At 34.8% G+C, this 20,802-nt stretch overlaps 1 protein-coding gene across 1 annotated transcript; it reads right to left on the reverse strand.

Moving 5' to 3' along the window:
- Window positions 1-1,940: 1,940 nt before the first annotated feature.
- LOC144852546 (putative sodium-dependent multivitamin transporter) lies at window positions 1,941-16,218 on the reverse strand. Its single transcript, XM_078710431.1, has 14 exons — window positions 15,975-16,218; window positions 13,737-13,956; window positions 12,633-12,750; window positions 11,553-11,620; window positions 8,553-8,707; window positions 7,916-8,056; window positions 6,599-6,684; window positions 6,361-6,401; window positions 5,968-6,056; window positions 5,365-5,507; window positions 4,497-4,650; window positions 3,647-3,749; window positions 3,298-3,437; window positions 1,941-2,854 (listed from the first exon to the last, which is right to left on the reverse strand). The coding sequence occupies exons 1-14, from the start codon at window positions 16,121-16,123 to the stop codon at window positions 2,692-2,694; spliced, it is 1,770 nt and encodes a 589-aa protein (XP_078566557.1). The 5' UTR covers window positions 16,124-16,218; the 3' UTR covers window positions 1,941-2,691.
- Window positions 16,219-20,802: the final 4,584 nt, after the last annotated feature.

Raw genomic sequence — 20,802 nt, forward strand, 5'->3', positions numbered from 1 at the left:
TTGATACATACTCATTCATACTGACTGCAATTACGTTGTGTTTCACCATGGAGCTATTTATTTTTGGTTTCAAGAAGACCATAACTAAAGTATTACTGGATAAACAAAAGTTATTGTTAAATATCAGACTGAGTCTATTAACATTGGCTTGAATAATTTGGTTGAGTCAGTACTGTAGTTTTATTCAGCATACAACAAGAAGCCTGTGAAGAATAGGCCTACTATATCCATATATACATTATGCCTATCACCTTTTTAATTTTTTTTGTTGTTATATCCCTTCTGATCTGAGTGGAATAGGCAACGTTAGGTAGTAGGCCTATTAAACATTCAATACAATTAATAAATATATATATACTTTTTTTCCTCTCTCTTTATATTTTGTATTCTAAAGTACGAAATAATTGCGTTAAATTAGTGTTTCATGTTAATAGTATACGATACTAATAAAATATGTATAATCACGGAATATTAGAATCGTGAAGTTTTTTGTTTAAACACATGAGGGCGCATTACACATTTTACAATTCCAAACACTGCTGCCCACTTTGATCCTCTGTGTGGAGAGAGCAAACCAACTCTCAACCAGATTTGTTATGGAGTGCTTTCGCATTAATCGTCATCATTTACGCGCGCGTACTAAAGTAGCGAATACATACAGTTAATTAAATAATAATCACTTAACAAAAGAAAAAACAATATTTTAAGAATAGTAGTTTTTATTCAACAAGCAAACTGTATTTAAGTTAGGCCATATAAATAAACGAAAACGTTTTTTATATTTGATGTTTATAACATCGCTTCAACGTCATTACACAGGCCTAAGTATATTTGTTTGTAGTTTTTAAAGATATATTGTCCCCTAAAAAAATTATTTAATTGGTCTTTTGTTGCCTCCTCTCAGCCATTTTAATTTTTGATAATAATTATTCACTAAACATTACATCGAAATATTTACCTAAGTTTTTGGTTAATTTAACAGTCTATTTTTTTCTTTTTGTTTAATAAGAAAAATCTTACAAAAGTGAATAACTTTATAGTAAAATTACAAAATGGCATATATTTGATTTATTTTATGTTTTGGGGACAATACATCTTTAATAAATAATAATAATAATTAAATATTACAAGATTTTAATGCGTTCAAGTTCAAATTGCACGTCGTCTAAAAATAAAACGAAGCAAAAACGAGATACAAAAAAAGATACATTTGGTTTGTTTTCGTCATTCTAATGACGACATATGCAAAGTACAGTAATTAAAATTTCACAATTCTAAAAATATAGAACGTTGTATTCATTTCAATATAATACAGTAAATTGAAGGCCTAACAGGATTTAATATTTTATCTGACAATATTATTCGTACAATTTAATTTAGATTTGCAGCATAATAAATATAGTCGAAATCGAATTTCACAAATACACAAATACGGATATAAATCATAAAATAATTAATTCCTGTTTAAATAAAAATTCAGTTGGTGGCTTTAAACTAATAATAATAACATATAATAATAACTAAAAGTTGAATATTATGTGCGTTATGAAATTATGAGTTATCCTCTCAATCTCAAAAAAAAAAACGGTCTCCACAAAATCGGTCCTTAAATAGAAGTCTTTGTATAGTATGGGAGTTGAGAGGAAAACAATGTCCATCATCACAGTTCGTCAATATGCCGAACTTTAAACAGAGATGATACATCTCAATATGACGTCACACTTATAAACATTCACATAGTGAAAATAAGCCAATAGAAAAAAAGGTTGTGACGTATCCGGAACGCGTTCACACGTAACAACATAATCTATCTATAACTAAACGTGTGTTCACATGTAAATTTGTACCGAGATACGCCACTTGCATTGTCTAGTGTCGAAAAAGCATTTAGGCCTATTCCGATTCCCTAAAAAAAAATGTTGACTTGACATCCAAGATACATTTCGAGAAAACATTTTTATAGCGGTAAGAGAAGGATCCCATGCCAAAAAATGGTTGAATGCGGGGTTGAGTGGACAGAGCTACCGCTCAAACCTCCTGGTTAGACCTCATAGAATACCACACAACAACCATCCATCACCATGGGTTTACTAAACTAGGAGCGCCATGGTAGCACCCACCAAAAACCAAATAAATTGATTTACTCACCCACCCAATATTCATCACGGGTTTACTAAAATAATGATTGATTGATTGATTCACTCACCCACCAAACATTTACTTTAATTTCGCGTTTTGATAAATAATAATTAAGTATCTTATAACAAGAAACAATTGGAATACAAGAAAAGTACTGGTACTTCAATGGAAGACAGTTTCATAACAAAAAATGTCATCAATTTTTCCTTTTGGTAACCATTAATTTTGTTAACTTTGTAACAAAAAGAACAGCGAATTTGTTTTGGAAAATTATTCATAATAGAATAGAATTTGGTAAAAAAAAATTAAACAAAATTGTGAACATATTAATGTCTTCTATACCATGGGAACAAATGTTCTGCACTAATTAATTCATTACGCTTTAAATATTACGAAATCGGAGATACATCATTTAATGATGACGTAATACATGATCGCGCGCGCTGTTATACCATCACGCGTCTGTTCATCATTGAAATCAACATTAAATAGGCGGTTTCTAAAAAAACCAACTGCTAGTCGGAGTTGACTTATTTTTAGTGACGCCTAAGTTTAACACTGGTTTTCAGCAGTTTGCGCTGGGCTTCTTTTGTGTACTGTGTACTCTTTCAAGTCCCCGTCTTCGCCTTCTGACTCCATGATACCACCGCCAGATTGATTGGTCCTGTTGTTCGAAACAACAGCGAGCTCAACCGTCTCGTAAACGTCTCTTGGTCTGGAATTTAAAAAAATGTATATAAATATCAGAAAAAGCGTCGTCACATTACTCCATCTTTCTTTCTCATCTCAATCTTCTCTTTCTCCTCTCAATCCTCCCTTTCTTCATCCCCGCACAAAACAAAACAGTGACTGTGTTGCTAAAGCAAGACAAATTCGCCCCCCATATCCATCCCAGAACTCACTTCTTGTTAGATCTCTCTTGGAAGACCACTTCGATTCAGTCGGATCATTGCCGAAATCAGTTAGTCTGACACGAACACTTAGTACCCCCTTTGCTCTGCCGCCAACAAGCGCAAAAATACGGGGATGATCCTCGGACTAATGAATCGGGTATAAAAAGGAACTACGTCCAGACACGACACAGGTTTCTTTGGAGCTCGCTGGCATTGTAAACAGGGTATTTATAACCATGGAGCTACACAATTGACATCGACTTACCTTAAGAATGTGACAAGGAGCGATGGGTCAATTGGCTCTTCTTTCTCTTGAGGTTTGAAATATCTATACACCTCACTCCCAATTATGCTAACGATAGTTGAAATAGCCCACGTAATGGTGGCGTACCACATGAAAGATATCTAAAACGAATGAAACAAATGTTCAGGTTTATTAGGAAAGGAGAAATGTACGGGGCGCCGTTTAATTGTATTGTCGACAAAATTAGTAATGTCACGAACGAGGAGCTCTGTGTTAGATTGCCTTGGTTAAAACGATGATGATAAATCAATTATTTCATATTTACAACGAAAATAAACTAAAAAAACATAATGTAAAAGGGACAACTTACTTTGTATAACCAAAATTTATCTGGATCGTCGCCAGTGAGCATTGCACCAAACGTGATCCATACACCAAATATGAACCCAACTATAACCCCAGCTAATGTACCTCTGTAAGATATCAAAAACAAACAATTTCAATTGAAACACTATCGAAATGTTCGTAGCCTACTTGCTTCAGTGAATGTGAACGTATATAGTAGATGACCTAATTTTACCGACTACTCGGTAGAGGGGCTACATTCGAGGAAGAATCGAAGGTTGTTACGAGGCAACTATCACATAGATGTATTATACAGATTGTTGACTAGGTATAGTAGAAAGAAGCATGGACCTATGGTCTATGCTAGGAGAAGCGATCCAGATGTGTTGTGTCGGTCTATCTATGGACTATCATCGTCTAGTTAGAATTAGTTCTTTGCACGTCGATCGTTAAATCATCGTGGGTAACATTATTACCACCACCATTAACTGCCGGTAATTAAAAAATATATTGTACAGATCAATATGCAAAAAAACAAGCAGTCAAATTATAACTTAACCTAAATTACGACGTTGACGTGAATGTACAAAAGGAGACTTGTGCCAAGTCTCTAGTTATATAACACGTTATAAGCTTTCCTTTGATTTAAAGTATACGTATGACACGCCATGTATGCAAAATGTTTATCTTTTACCACATTTTATTAAGCCGCATTGCCTTCTTTTATGTGCGCGTCAAATTGAGATTCTTTTTTTTTTGCGGTGTCCTCAATTGTTGTTTGTTGTCCTGTTCTTATCAGTCATTTACCTTGCTTACGTCACTACGGTTATTGGCACAATGGTAAACATAAACAAAGATAATATGTAAACACTCACGCAGAGTTGGCTCTCTTCCACATCATTCCTTGTGTAAAGGCTGCAAGTAACGGCCCCCCAGCCGCCCCAAAAACAGAATTAGCCATAGAAACTAGCGTCCCCATTTCAGATGCAAGGAACGCCAGGAATATACTGATGACTCCATAAACACACGCTATAAAAACAAGAGATAATATTGTTATTTAGTAAATGTATGTTGTGGAATGAAACCTATCTAGAAAATATAGCATGACTGCTTAAGACCTGTCTACACTATCAAACTTTGTGACAAAAAAATGCTCATATAAGGACATGATGATGTCATATCACTACCATATTTGGGCGCATTACACATGCATTGAAGGATGCTTATTGCCCCGAAAGCTTTGCAATTCATTTCTGGCTGTTTTACTTGAACGTTTTAAATAAGCTTTCTGCTTATTTTATTTGTATATCTCTATTGAGATAGATACAGCCACTGATACCCACATCATTGTCATTTTTGAAAGTAATTTGCCTTTAGAGAAATGTATTTGTTAATGTTATGTTTAAGCAGGGAGTTGTAATATATAATTAATGGTTTAAGAATGTACTGTACATACTGTATTCAACGTAACTATCATATCCTGAACTAGTTTAATAATGCCGCCCTCTCGGAAAACTCACTTTTTATTCAGTATTATCTACGGACGGATTATTTCCGAAATGAAATAGTAATGACCGATTTACTAATTTAATATGAAGACTATTTGTAAAGGTTTAAATGACAAAGACAACTATTACATTTTGTTGTGAGGAAATCTGTATAACAGGTTAAAGTAATTTGAAAATATGTCAACGTTTCGGTTGCTATACAATCGTTCTGTGAAGTATTATAATAGTCACTCACTCAATATTTTAGATTTAAATGTATCACTTTTATCGTTTTCTACCACTTCGGTACTGTTCCTGTTGGCTTGCCAGCGGCGGAATGGTTTTACCATATCCTCCAGTGTTACTGCAATCATAGCATTCAGTCCAGATGAAATTGTGCTGATTGAAGGGAAAAAAAGAGTTGTGTACATTCATTAAAAGCCTCGTTTCCATATCGCTACGTCACCGCCAATGCAATCAGGAGTGATTCCTGATTTGTCGTAAAATGTTTACTCCGGAGATCAGAGGATGTATCTGTGTCTGCGACAGGATCAGTTAAGTTCCAAGCCCCTTAACATACATCGCACGCCGCGGAACGCTGTACAGTACTGTTGTCGCAGCCAGACATAAGATCACAGGACTAACTAACTAAATGTTTGGTTGGTATGTGATGCCGTGATTAATATAATGACGTAATGCATAACGGTATACATACGTAGCAAACTATGTGCCCATTGTTCATTACATGTACTAGTGGTGGATCGGCGTATGTTATACATTGTAAATAAAGTACGAATGAAGTTAACTTTCAGTTGACGTACAAATACGTATGATTGCGTCGCTTTCTACTGTAACTTACCTCAGGGTACCAGCCCAGAGACACGCAATAAACAGACCTTGGTAACCGGGTACATGTCCAAATTGCTCACTTACAAAGTGAATAATAATCTAAAAGATAAAATCAAAATGATAGTATAATTATCAGATATTTATTTTAAACAAATAATTAAGTCTCAAATTTCATTCAAGTTGAACTTGGACTACTCTGCGGTTTTCGATTGACACATGCATTCATTGGTTTACAGGGAACTTGACCTACTGCGATTGGCGATACTACTGTAAGACCAGGGAGGTTATGTTAGGATACAGCCTTTCAATTACTCTCGTACACTGTGAATAGAGAAATAATCCATGTTTCTTGTTGAGCATACCTTTAGATTATTTACAAAAGTAACATTCAATGTAAACTTACTTGGTCACTTTTTGTAACATTTGGTGGAACATTTGGTGCCTCTGAGGAATGAAAAAAAAGTCAAATTAAAATCGAATTATCTACGTACGCGTGCGCGCCTAAAAACTACATTCCCTAAGCCTCAAATGAGACTTAGTTTATAAGCATGAAATGGTTTATTCATCTTGTACTTGGCGAGTTTGTGATCGCTGTTGGATACGTATGAAATAGAAAAAAATAAATAAATAACAAAACTTACCATTATAGAAAGTGTATAAAACAAGTCCTTCGTAATCAATCAAGAACAACAACAAACTGACAAATGGAAGATTCAGCCATATTGATCTGAATAACAAAAACCATCGAAACACGATTAATAAAAAAAAATGATGAAAAAAAAGCTGACGCAAAAAAGAAACTAAAAACATTTGTATGTAACGCTTTAGAAACAACATCAATGTTGCTCGGTTCTATATTTCATAAAATATAAAAACATTTTTGCACACATGGCGTGTTATAGCTATACTTAACCTAGAAGTTTCGAAATAAAAATATCAAAACGCCCATCCACTGGTGGCGCTAAAGAATAACTAAAGACTTTGTGGCAAGTATAAGGTTGTTGTTCAATATATTCATAACAATCTTGCAGACTATTATATTAACCGAAATTTAACAACAAAAACAATTCAGGTACAATAGGCCTTTATTATCATTTTTAAATGTGTACCTCTTCAGTTATTTTTAGAATGGGCGTTGTGGCACCAACATGTCTCATACATTTAAATGATAGGCATCATATTAAAATGTTCATTCATATAGCGCATTCCACAAACAATGTCGTCTCAATGCGCTATGGTTATGTTAAGTTGAAATGCACAAATCTCACACAATAGTAATAATAATACAGTGTAGTACACAAAATATATAGTTTATCATTCAATAATGAGGCCAACAACGTCAGTGGCAGCTATTCAAGATAACTGTTGAAGCAGGGAGTTTAAACAACTCCCTGGTTTAAGTATGAGGTTCCCAACAATGAGGATATAGATCAGTTGTAAAGGTTTTGTTTGCTTTGGATTAGTCCACGGCACTTGGTCGTACAGAAGAGAGTCTTTCAAACGTGAATAGAGCAGCAAGACGTGGCAAAGTCAAGAGCAAGGTTCAAAGTCACTTTCTAATCAAGTAATTGTATAGTATTCATTTCTCACTCAATCGGCACTAATACGAGATCTGGTTCAATTAATGCATTTATTCAATTTAAATAACAATATACAAGGAAAAGATTACAAGAAATATACTACTACTAGAAAAATAAGAGAGTAACGTTCTGTGTACACTATAAAAACTAGTTTGACCAAAAAAAAGTGTGACGTGCTCAAATATGGTAGTGATATGCTCAAATATGGTAGCGATATGACATCATTATGTCCATATATAGGCATTTTTTGTCATATAAAGTTTGATAGTGTAGACAGAGCTTTAAACTACTGTAGTATAAAACTTCAACAAAATTAAACATTAACAGCAGGAAAGAAGACGACAATGATGATAAACGATCAAAAGGATTGCCACTTACGCTTGTGCATCCTTGATGCTCTTTGCAGCCAGAAATCGTTGGACGGCCGTTTGGCTGACAGCCCACATCGGAAGTGAGTTCATAAAACCACCGATTACCAAATTCAGAAATGTCATACGCTGAGTTGGATCCCAAGGAAATCTAAAATATTTAAAAGTTGAGGAACTTAGTGATACGAGATATTGATATTTATTTTATTCAATTTCAAGCACGATAAAATAGTAAATTTTTTTAACAGTGTACTGAGAACAAATGAAACAGGGAAAACCACAAAACAAGCAAAAAAAGCTGTTACAACTATAAGTGGTGTCCTGAGATAAATTGTATTCATGCTTAATTAATCTTGACTTCCATTAATTATAAAAAATACAGCAAGGAATCTAAAGCTCTGTCTACACTATCAAACTTTATGTGACAGAAAAATGTGATGTGCCCATATATGGACATGATGATGTTATATCACTACCATATATGGGCACATCACATTTTTTTGTCAAACTAGTTTGATAGTGTAGACAGAGCTTTAGATTATATACATGACATTCTATTTCATAATTATATAAAGTCGAAAACGGCCCCCATCATTGCTGCCCCGTGCCAACATTATTTTTATTTATTTATTTTGTTTATCACCTACTGTATAAAATCAAGGCGACCATCCGCTTTGTTTGTCTCCCACACGTGACCAACACCACCTGCCTTAACGACACCTGTAACTATAACCATTACTGTCGTTCCAAAAATCACAACGAACATGATTACGTCAGTCCATATAACAGCTTTCATACCTCCCTATTAAACGAATGAATAAATAGAATGATGACCAATAATCGACAGTGATAACAGTCACATAATGTAGACGCGGTGTGTGTTCAACAGTTGATAGTAATTTGTACGCGCGCGTAAACTATGTGATTTGTAGTGTCTAACGAAACATATGAGTGGTAGTAGTAATCTCATTAAATTATTTCTGTTTGTCTATCGATTACGATAGTATATGGTACCTAGTAAAACGGACAACCATTCCATTATTTATGCCGACGATACTGTAATTAGTGCTTTCATTTGTGACGGCAAAGAATTGATAATAATTGATTCAATAGTAGGCCTAACTATAAACTATTGTGAAATAGATGGAAAATAATGAATATAAAAACGAATACATTTATTATTAGAATTTTCTGATTGGATCTGTCTTTGAAAACATTGAAGTAATCAATTGATATAATATTGTTATGATACACTGTTAGTAAACTACATATTGAGTTTCAACACAGCCAAGCTAAATTGTACATGTGTTGATGTTTGGTAATTCTATATATGCATAATCGATTAATCGATCGAAACAAACCGCGCTGGTCGGCAACAGATGTGCCAAGAGCATGCTACAAATTTGACAAAATGTTGATTTAAATTTGAAATGTATGTAGTTTATTGCATGTTATAGCTGTTGACGAACGCACAAACAATTCAGTTTTGGGTGCGGTTTGTTGATGTGCCTAATTCTTAGCTTTTGGTTCCGTAAAGCCTGTTTTCCTGTCGACGTTAGTCGACGCTATCGTTAACAATAATCGGCGATCTTTTACGTAAAGCCTGTTTTCCTGTCGACGTTATTCGACGCTATCGTCATTGATCGTTAACAGTTCAACGACGATCGTTTGAAAACGATGAAATGATAACGCTAGCGAGTACCTTTTCCTGTAAATCGTTAATATTTCAATGTTAATTAGAAGATCGCCGATTATTGTAAACGATAGCGTCGACTAACGTCGACAGGAAAACAGGCTTAATCGCGCGGCAAGTAATTTGACTGAAAGATCATCCTAACTTTCGCTTGATTGGTCAACTCACTTGCGTTGTGCACGTCCAATACGCTGTGACGTCACTATGCACAACACCAGCGTGAACCAATCCGGGTCACTCTTTATACAATCCATGGTGAACGTTTATTTTGATCAGAACATGATTTTAAATTACACTTAGATCAATTACAACATATATATATTTCATGATTAACCGTGGTATAGGAAGTGAAGATGTTTATCACAATTGCGTTACAAAGTAATCATTACAACAAATATACAATAGTTATAAAATTATCACTATATAAACAAATGTAATCAATTTAGTTATATAGGCCTGAGATATTAAGAACATGTTCAAATTTACATGAATCACCACACAACAGACTGTCTGTAGGCCTACTCAACGATTCCATTTATAGACGATTGTGACGAGATAAACAGTTATGTCATCATAATATATTGAAAGTGTGTACTAACGATTACGATAAAAAACATTTATTGATTGTATGAAACGCTAATAAATGTATGGAACGCTAATGAATGTATGAAACGGCATGTTAAATGAAAGCCAGAATCACGCTGACATCAACAACGATGATGGTGATGTCAATGACGCAATAAACCGGTAATTTAAGTTTGTAAATACTAGAACTCAGAACCAAGTAAACAATAACCGTTGGGCGTCATATAAATCCCACATAACCCAATAAGACAATAAAGTTATTTAGCCTACTTCAATAATTCAAATAATCTTATCAAAAATTAAATAATGGTTGGCACAACAAATAACCAAAATACTGTAGGAGGGGCACGAAAGCCTCTGAAGCATAAACTAAAGGTAATAAACTTTAAAGGTCATTCAACGGTCAGTCTGCCGTTTCAATATAGGTCAACTACAACTTTCATTGACGGTTGAAATTCAACAAAGATGCGATGACGAAGACTTTTCTACAGGCGTATATTCTGTGCCAGTAGTGACTTTGATTATAGCACTAGCCTAATTAAATGGAAAGTGCGTACAATTTCAGATAACATGACCAGCGCGTCTATAAATTGTTCGCAATAACAACGCGAGCTTAAAAAAAGTCGTTGCATTATTATCGAAATCAGAACCCGCAGGTCGATGTTACGATTTAATCACATTTATTCGTACATCTGAACATATTGTTGATCAATTATTGTCAATCATTGGTATTCACGCAATTCACAGTCTTATTGTTCGGTAAAAATTGCTGGTAAACTATTAGGCTACATTTTTTAGTTCAGTTTTACGACCGTCAATATTTGTGCCTCCCTTTAAACATGGAGGTATATTATTTAAATAGTATTTTATACCTCCATGCTTTAAATAATAATTTGTCAGTGAAGTGAAATCATGTAATAAGCAGTCGGTGCTACAGAGGTTTGACCTTACTCTGAACATCATCACTAACAGTAGTGAATGTTTAACCATATGGAAGGTTGAACGGAAATGGGTTTCAAATTAAATCTTCCACTAGTCTGCTATTGATAACGCCCACCACCGGTACCGAGGAAGTATAAAAATACCCTGGTAAAAAACAGTTCTTTGGCCGGGTTCGAAAATTCGACATCTCACTTGGACCGTTTGCACGCAATTACGTAAGTGCACCGCGAGTAATTTGACCAATCACGACGCGATGGACTGTCAATTGTCTCTTGTGATTGGTCAACTCACTTGCGTTGCGCCTACGTGGTTGCGTTGTATCAAGTTGGAACGGTACAGTACCAAGTTTTATGGAATAATTCAAGCAGACAAATAACATGTTTAAAAGGCATTTTTAAATCACTCCAACACATTGTAAAATACCTACCAATGACGTATAAAAAGTACATACGATCCCACCAATCATCACCGTTTTCCATAAACCGAAACTTGTTACTAAAAAAAACCATTGAAAATCGATTAACTTTTGCGTCGTCACATTATCTCAATTCACGTTTCATCACATGACTTGCCTGCGATCAAAATCATATCGGTATAAAAATCTGTATTCATTTTTATTTCGAACACTTACCACGTATTGTTTATCCCACATCGCAAATAATGTTATATTTTTATGATGGTAATATTTCTAACCATAGAATAGAAGTACTATACTTTAAAAGCTTCTTGTGTGGTGGGTTTTTTATTATACCACTCCATTATTAGGCATGTACAACTATATTCCAATCTCGACATCCTCTCTCACGTCATTTTCACAAAACATTCACTCTGCAGTTGTTCAGTTCTCATTCAATTACAAGGTCAGGGTCATTTTATAGTACTTTGAACTTTTAGTGAAAACTTAGAATTTTGGTATAGATATACTATTAATTTATGCAACCAGTCGTTGTCCCGAACGGCGCCCCGTATAAATTCAGTAATCAACTCCGGTAAAAGGAGGCAGCAACATACAGCCGGCCTGTGGGTTTCCGGCTGGATTAAGGAAAATGCATTTGAAAACCTATATAACATACTGTAAACATTCTTATTAATACACCAGAAGGTAGTGGGAGTGGACCAGGGAGTGGTGTGATCTTCACCCATCACGAAAACGTACTATTACATTATGGGTCTTAAATATATACAGTAGCCTACATGCAAGAGCAATCAGAGAGTTGCAACCTCTACCAGGATTGTTTTAGATTTTATATACGGCCTAAGTAAAATGATAAGTGGTCCAGAATTGGGATGCTGGTCCGTGACCACATATATCTATCTGTCGTTTAAATTTGGGTAAGAACCGTCTTTTAGTTTTTACGTTGTCCTGCTAACAGACAAACACACCACACACACACAAACATTCCAGACAAATAATAAAAAAACATATAATAAACCTTTTAGAGGAAGTGATAATTTAACAGATCATAATCATCAATTGTGTAATAAATCTTGTCTTTTGTATACTCACCGAATTCTATGGCCAGTGCGGGAGAGTATAAGACTATAGCCATATAGAATGAAGTCTGTAACATAAATATACCTGCCCCACATATCTGAAGCGGTAGTCCAAATCGTAGTTTAAGGTACTGAAATATAAATCAAAGATATGAATTAGTTATTTAGTTTTAATAGTAACGGAATAAACATACGCATTTGATATAGGTTTAGAAATTTGAGTTGGTAATTACGTTCCATTAATGTAGTAGTAGGCCTACGAACTGGTATGGTGGACATTTGATTTATTCATTTATTTCGTTTATTAATATTAGTAATTTTTATTTTTTTCCCACGAAAGAAAAAAAAAATTTTTTTTATCCAAGAACAATTGCAGACTATCGACTAAGTGGGTGACGTGAATAGAGGTGTAAAGAAAATCCTAAAGAGGGAGGAACTGGTTACTCCTCTATTTTTAACATAAAATACAGGAAGCGATTATTACATGGTACCGTATATACCGACATAAATTACAACAATGATTTTTGTCTAAAAAAGGGCGTAGGCTGTATTACACATTAAATGCTTAGAATAATGCAACGTGCGTAACAATAGTTACGATAAAAGAAATACTATGTATTGTTGTACACAATATATTGAGTTATAGTTTATACTATGGGACGTCGATTGGGTCATTACACTATCACAACTGTAACGTTTAACTGGAAACCAAATGTCGTTCGAATATCGTTCATTAGGTGTTTAATCGCGTTGATTGGTCAACTCATTTGCGCCTATACGTCGTTGAGTTGCGTTAGTGCAGTACTTAGTGTTACCATTAGTGTTACCATCATACTCTCCTCATGGTACGAGGAACACTGTTTCTAAAGCTCTGTCTACACTAGTTTGGCAAAAAGATGTGATACCATATCATGTCCAAATTTGGGCACATCACATTATTTTGTCACACAAAGTTTGATAGTGTAGACAGAGCTTTAATTATTCAAACAATAGAAATATAATATTAAGTCTACTACAACATTAAATTACAGATAATGAGTTACAAAGGTCAATTTCTTGTCCGCCATATTAATATACATAATGATGAAAACAAAATACAATTTAATAAATTATTTACCTCGTATGCGCTTGTTATCCTCAGTCCGTGAAAGACTGGAATAAATATAAAAGCGATTGCTGGAAATAATAGAAGATGACAAATAATAAAGACGAAATATTGTCCGCCGTATGTATATATTTCTGCAGGTTTTCCTAAAATCGTGATAGGCGATATAAACGAGGCTAGTAGCGTCATAGCAATCGGCAGGCTAAACATACTACGATCTGCGACCAGAAACCTTCAGAAAAAAAAGAAAGAAATTCGTCATTCATCAAAGATGTGTGTGTGTGAAAATGTTAATATGCATGCCTACAGTAAAACCCCTATTGGGGGATTGTAAGAGGATACCTTGGGACCTCACAAATATCCCCGTAATATAAAAAGCATTACAAGCATTGTTTTCCCTTCATTTTTGGTTCCCAGTAGGCACTTGTACCCCTATATTGGTGTCCCAAAGGAGGGGTTCGGGTGTGACATTATTAATTACTCGATTGTAACCAGACTATAATCCTATCTACCCACAGAGGAGAGTATAGCCTGGCTGTGTAGAGTATTAGTATAATTAGAGGAGGAAGCCACATACAATACAATTATTGTTTAGCGTCCAATTCTTCAGGACTACAAATTGTCGGTAGTTTACAGGAAGTGGTGGGGTAGGTTTAACGGTTAACGTTTAATGTCAGGCTTTGTCTACCAACCATGTATAATACAACAGAACAGAACAACAGAAGGAAGAAACATATAATATTACTACTTAGGATAACCATGGAGAAATATGTTTTATTTCACCATTATTGAAATAACCATAATTTGTTGCGAAACAAGTGTCATTGTTTACCGTTTGTCTACTTCATCACATTCGTCAGCACCGAATATTATTTTATTAGCAAATGACAGAGATCATCATTCAATGGTTGGGTTGTCTTGTAGTAGTATAAACATTCCAATTAAATTCATTTTAAAAATCAGCCTAATTCACTGGAACTATACGCAAAGTATACCGTCATACTGTCATCAAAAGCCAATTTGTCGGTGTGGGGACTAATTTTTGTTTTATTTAAAAAGGTATATATTGCACCTGTTTTACATATGGTCCTGTTTTTTAGAGCAATAGATTAAAAACATTCATGAAAAGACAAACTTACAAAAAAACTTTAAAATCAAAATATAGGCCTAAAGACAGAAAATATTTACAATGTTTTAAAAGGGAATTAAAAAAAATAAAGGGATACACAGTGGCTTTTCATTAATCCAACCATTTAAATCGTCACTGACATGTGATAGTCGTACAATGTTTTTTTAACGCCAGAATAAACGTTCGTTGTCATAATAACGAGATGTTACGTAATAAACAACGTAAATACGACTCTGTGATTGGACAAAACTGGAGGTATGGCAGTGGGTGTGACCGAAAATTGCTTTCAACTCATGATAAACAACTTATTAGTGTATATTGTGTGTAAACAATTAGCAATAGAATTTCAAGTTGACATGGTGTTAACAATACTGTCAGAAATTCCAATTCTGGGCGAATAATTTCTTACAATAAAGAATTGGCATTTTTCCAGAATTATTTTTTACAAACTTGTGTTGTTGTCAAGGACATTTGACATCTTAATGGGTAGAGGGAGCGCACGACGTGACCCGGAATGTCTGATTAAAAACAGGTTTATTCCAGATTATGATGCTCTAAAATATAAACATTCAAGACAGAATCAAACAAAGTGTGTTTATGTGAACTATTCCCAATCATATCTGCTGTAAATGTAGTATACATTTTTAAATAACGCATACCTAGCTAACATACAATACATCAATCTTATTTTATTGGAGAGTGTGACTGTATTTATTATATTTTGTTAGGCTAGGCCTAGGCTTAATAATATAATATAGCCTAGCCTATCCAGTGCCATCACTCCATCCATGATGGCTGCCCATTCAAGCCTATTCTATATTGTAAATAAAGCTGTGTTTCTATTGCAATACTGTAACTGTATAGCCTAGAGGATGGATAGTAGACATTATTTTACAAACAAAAACAATATTCATAATCATTTTCATCATCATGATAAAATTCTAGACGTGGGGTGGGCTCGCCACACGCACACATCATCACCACCGGCCGGACCGAATGTCGGCTAGCTAGCGGCTTCTAGCCTAGCATTTTAAACATTTATGTAATATGTATAGGACCTAGGCATACAATAGCATAATATATGAATATATTATGATGTAAATAATTTAAAAATTACTCACTCTTCGGTTGTAGTTTGACCACCCTTTGCAAATCCATGATATATTCCTGTTACAGCGGCAATCAAAACTACAAACGCTAAGATAACATAGTCAAGAACACCTAAATAGTTGACAATTCCATCTCCCGCATCAGTTGTATCGTTATCCATTATCTATTTTATTGAAATTTGTGTCAAATAGTTTTAATAAATCAAGAATATCCGATTTTTGATCTCTCAGAATGTATTGTATATCTCTGTCTGACCTCAGTTGTGTCGACCGAGCCTTTTTTAATAATTTGTTAACGACTCGCTTGAGTGAGCAGCAGTATCGTTAAAACACGGGGCGGTGCATTCTTCAACGTTCTTCTCACTGATTGGTCAATTTTCAGGAGGATAGGCCGCGCACTCTGGGGAATCATTCATTCATAAAAAGATACATTTTAATTGTATTTGTAATACGAATAAACAGTGTAGTATAGTGTTTTAATGTTATTGTTTTTTATTACTTTTTTATTTATTAGCAGTTTGTCCCTTTTTGTACATACGCACCACCAATTGATATAAAAATTAAAAATACAAATTGGTTATATAGTTCTGAAACAAATACAACATTACATGTTTGACTACAATTTGTACCGCCTAGTACTGATGATCACTTCAGTTTCTTTTCATTAGTTTCAATCACTGAGTTAGGCGTTTAGATTCTATTTTTAATACCCTGACGTTGTCGGGTCCGGTATTTGGTCGAAGATTTTGTTTTTAGACTTTTTTTAACTTCGAGATCTACCAAAGAGGAAACCCCAAAACCGTTGACGGAAATAGGATGTTGTAATCGCTGAGTAGAAAACAAATAGTTTTTTAATAGTTTACCGAAGATAATAATAGGGGAAATCTTATAAAATATTTTCGAAAAGATTTCTCTGAGCTATACGCTATAAATCAGACTTTGAATATGTAATTTTGTAGTTTTAATAAATCACTTCCGTAGAAAAAACCCCAACAAAAATAATGTTTTCACCTATAAAATAACATAATAAATGGTTAAATTCGACCAAAAATCAATTGGCTGGCAGCCAATTTGACCATTTTTTGCTTTAAATTACAGTTTTTTCAGGTAAATAATTTTTTTTGGATCCAATTTTTGGTCTCGAAGTCAATAACTATTATGTGACAGTAAAATGGCATATTCAACAAAAAAATGTAAAAAAATTATTTTTCTGGGGGACAATACATCTTTAACGGTAAGCGGAAACCCGTGTGTCCCAACTAAGAATCTGCATCTATCCTGAGCGGAAACCGTCCGTCCGCTCCGTGTTGTATGTAAATGGTCATAATGAATAACTTAGATTTTATATTGTTATTACGGTACCGCTCGTCTTGGTAAATTGGCCATATAATAATGATTTTGTGTCAAAGTTTACTTAAATACGAAAATAGGCCGACGTTTGATAAATGGGTTAAAAACAATCTCATCTGGTCCCCGATTATAGACAAATTATTCATTAACGAAATGTGTCTTGGAAGTGTAGGTCCTGATTTATATTAGGGAGGTTTCGCAACGCTGCGAATACTATAACGAAAACGGATACGTGTGTGTGTGACGTATCCGTTTTCGTATTCGTAGCGTTGCAAAACCTCCCTATTGAAATGAATCATTCACTTTGTCTTAAAAATTATGTGTACGCACGCGTCAGCTTCGCGTTTCTTGGTTTCGGTAACGCGTTTACGCATACATTATGGCTGGTAAGAAAATGTATTGCATACTGGGATACAAGATACAAGAGATAGGAAGCAGCAGCTTTATTTATTGAATGAGATTATAACAAACATGTTATCTAAACAACTTGATTAACTTGGTTCTGTCCCAACCATCTGTTGTTACCACGTCACCGCGTACGCTTACAGTTACATTTACATTTTATTAATATATTTCATAAATATTATTTATTCATTTATATATACAGAATGCATCAATTATATTTGTTGACAGTATATGGTGATGAGGAGCGCGAACCAAGGATCCTCATATCAGTCTTGGTGACCATTTCAAATCTAATTTTACTTTCATTTATCATTACTGGGCGTCATTTGAGTAGGCCTACATTACAAATGTGTCCTATTATAAACATCACCATACATGAAATAATAATATTAATAACAACTTCTTCATCGGCATCACATACTGTATTTTAAAAGTCTAATACGTGGTTCCCACTAGAGACGCAACACAGCGACGTAACGCAACGTAAGGGATTTGATCAATCACAAGCGATGAATTATTCAAACTGTTGCTTGTCATTGGTCAACTTCGTCTACGTCCTTGCGTTGCGTCCTAGTGACAACCAAGCTTAAGTAGGCCTATAGAAACGAATAAAAAACAATTCATTTCGTTAAAGCGTGGTTAGAGACGCAACGTAACGCAACCTACGCAACGTAAGAAAATGCTCTTCCGATAATTGTGTTTGCCCCCGCCTCCCTGCGTGAAATCAAACCTTTAACTTTGCAGCACTGTTGCGTCGTCGGTTCCCACTTGTGATTACGCAATACAGCACCTTGCGTCAATACGTCGTTGCGTTGCGTTGTACTGTAGTGGGAACCACGCTTTAAAATGAACAATCCACATTTATTTAAAGATTATTAATATTAAATCATTTTCATTTAATGGCCGATTATTGACGACGAAATGAAGTTGACTTCTAAGCCTTTTTTACAACAGAAATCGATAATAGGCCTAACATATGCCTATATTTTATAATTGTCGCCATTTGTGTTTTTATTTATTAATATTTTTAATTGATTGTTTCGCTGGTAAATGCATGTGGAAGGTCAGTATTTGTTTAAATAACAACAGCAGGTGAACTATTTCCAGTGTATCGATTGGATATCTGGCATAAATTCTCGTTTTGCAAACCATGCCAAGTATTGAGATTCAAACGGGGGCTGCTCGCGATGTCAACAGAAATTACCACGTCAGTTGTTTTTAAATTGTTATATTTAGTTTATTTCAGTTCAATTTATAATGATGAGTGGCACTCACTGTTGGTATGTAAGAGTATACGTGATGAGATTGATTTATTCCCACACGCAACGATGTAAGCGCAACGCAAGTAAGTTGACCAATCACAAGCGTCAGTGATCGTGATTGGTCAATAGTACTAAAGCTTGGTTCCCACTAGCACGCAACGCAAGCACGTAGACACAACGCGATCGAGTTTACCAATGACAAGCAGTTTGAATAATAGATCGCTTGTGATTGGTCAAATCCCTTACGTTGCGTTAGGTCGATGTGTTGCATTCCCAGTGGAAACCATGCTTTACGTTGCGTTACGTCCTTGTGTTGCGTCTCGAGTGGGAAGGAACCAAGCATTACGGTGGACTTACGTCCTTGCGTAGGCCTACGTTTGTGCGATATTAACTTATTGGTTTTCATCGACGAATGCTCCCTGTGATTTACTCCGTCCTCCGATCCTCTGATTTATGTTTTATATCATCAAAACACTACCGTCCATTTTGATAGCGCTTCCAAAATATCAAGGCGCCTTGAAGGATAATGATCAACATTATCCCCATCATGGGTATTCCCCCATAAAATCTCCCTGGTTCACTTCTTAACCAGGATATGCGCTTGGTTTAATTCTGAGAGCATTTTAATTTGTGTTTTTCTCTCTACATGAAAACAGCAGTCAACATTGGCGAAAGTTTAAACACATTTCCAAACATAATATGAACAGGTTAATTAGGGTTAATATGTGTAAAGTGAGAGTGCAATTACCTTTGTGCTTTAAAAATATTTTCATTGTAGCCTATACGTCGTGTTGATCATTAAAGTCTTTATAAAGTTATTTAATAAATGATAATTTCGAATTGCCAACACGAACATTAATTCTAACCCGGACCTACCTATTCATAGTGCGCGCGCTCTTCTTGATGGGATATACTTTATAATTTAAGCACAATTTCTATTTGTTTATTTTGCTTGTTGTCGTAGCAATCGTTCAGATTCTAAAAACAATGGACATAGGCCTAATGGACAATCGTCGGAGTAATGACTTATCTAGTGAATTCCCTGGATGTGTTGGTTATATAACAGTACGTCGTATTATGTTTGGCTTTGCATCATACATACGGGGGTGGGACTCCTATTTCAAATATACAATAACATTATTATTCATCATATAGGCCTACAAAGGTATACAAAAATGCACAGTAAGCCACAGAAGAACTTAATCCACAATCTTAGCTCTGGTAATCCTACTGGTAAATCCGAAGAGACGTACCTGGGGATATTTAAAAAAAAAGGATTTCAAATTGGCCCATGACCAACCCTGTAATTGGGCTTGGCAGAATAGGCACTAAGTGAAGATATAAATATACATGTTATTATTTTAGTGTAAATATTTCGCGTGTGATAGCAATGTATTTGTCACACTTAATCATTGTAATAAAGGATCATGCATTTATACATAGTAGGCCTTGTCCCACTTAATCAATGTTATAAGAATATCATACTATTTATACATGAATAAGACGTCATAAAGGCGCGCGACTAAATCAGAATGTCCTCCACATGGATAGGATAACTTTGATATCCTTGTAATTTCACTGGATTATTCCCAATACACGTTCACACTAAAATGCCATTTGTTAAGCTGTCTACACTATCAAACTTTGTGAGAAAAAAAATGTGACGTGCCCATATAGACATGATGATGTCATATCACTACCATATTTGGGCACATCACAATTTTTGTTGTCAAACTAGTTTGATAGTGTAGACAGAGCTTAACTGGTAAACTAGTGCAAAACACGTTTTTAAAGTTTAGTACACCTGGTTTTGTCTTTCAGGT

The sequence above is a fragment of the Antedon bifida genome, chromosome 9 (genome assembly GCF_963402885.1).
Source record: "Antedon bifida chromosome 9, ecAntBifi1.1, whole genome shotgun sequence".
In the NCBI taxonomy this organism is placed as follows: domain Eukaryota; kingdom Metazoa; phylum Echinodermata; class Crinoidea; order Comatulida; family Antedonidae; genus Antedon; species Antedon bifida.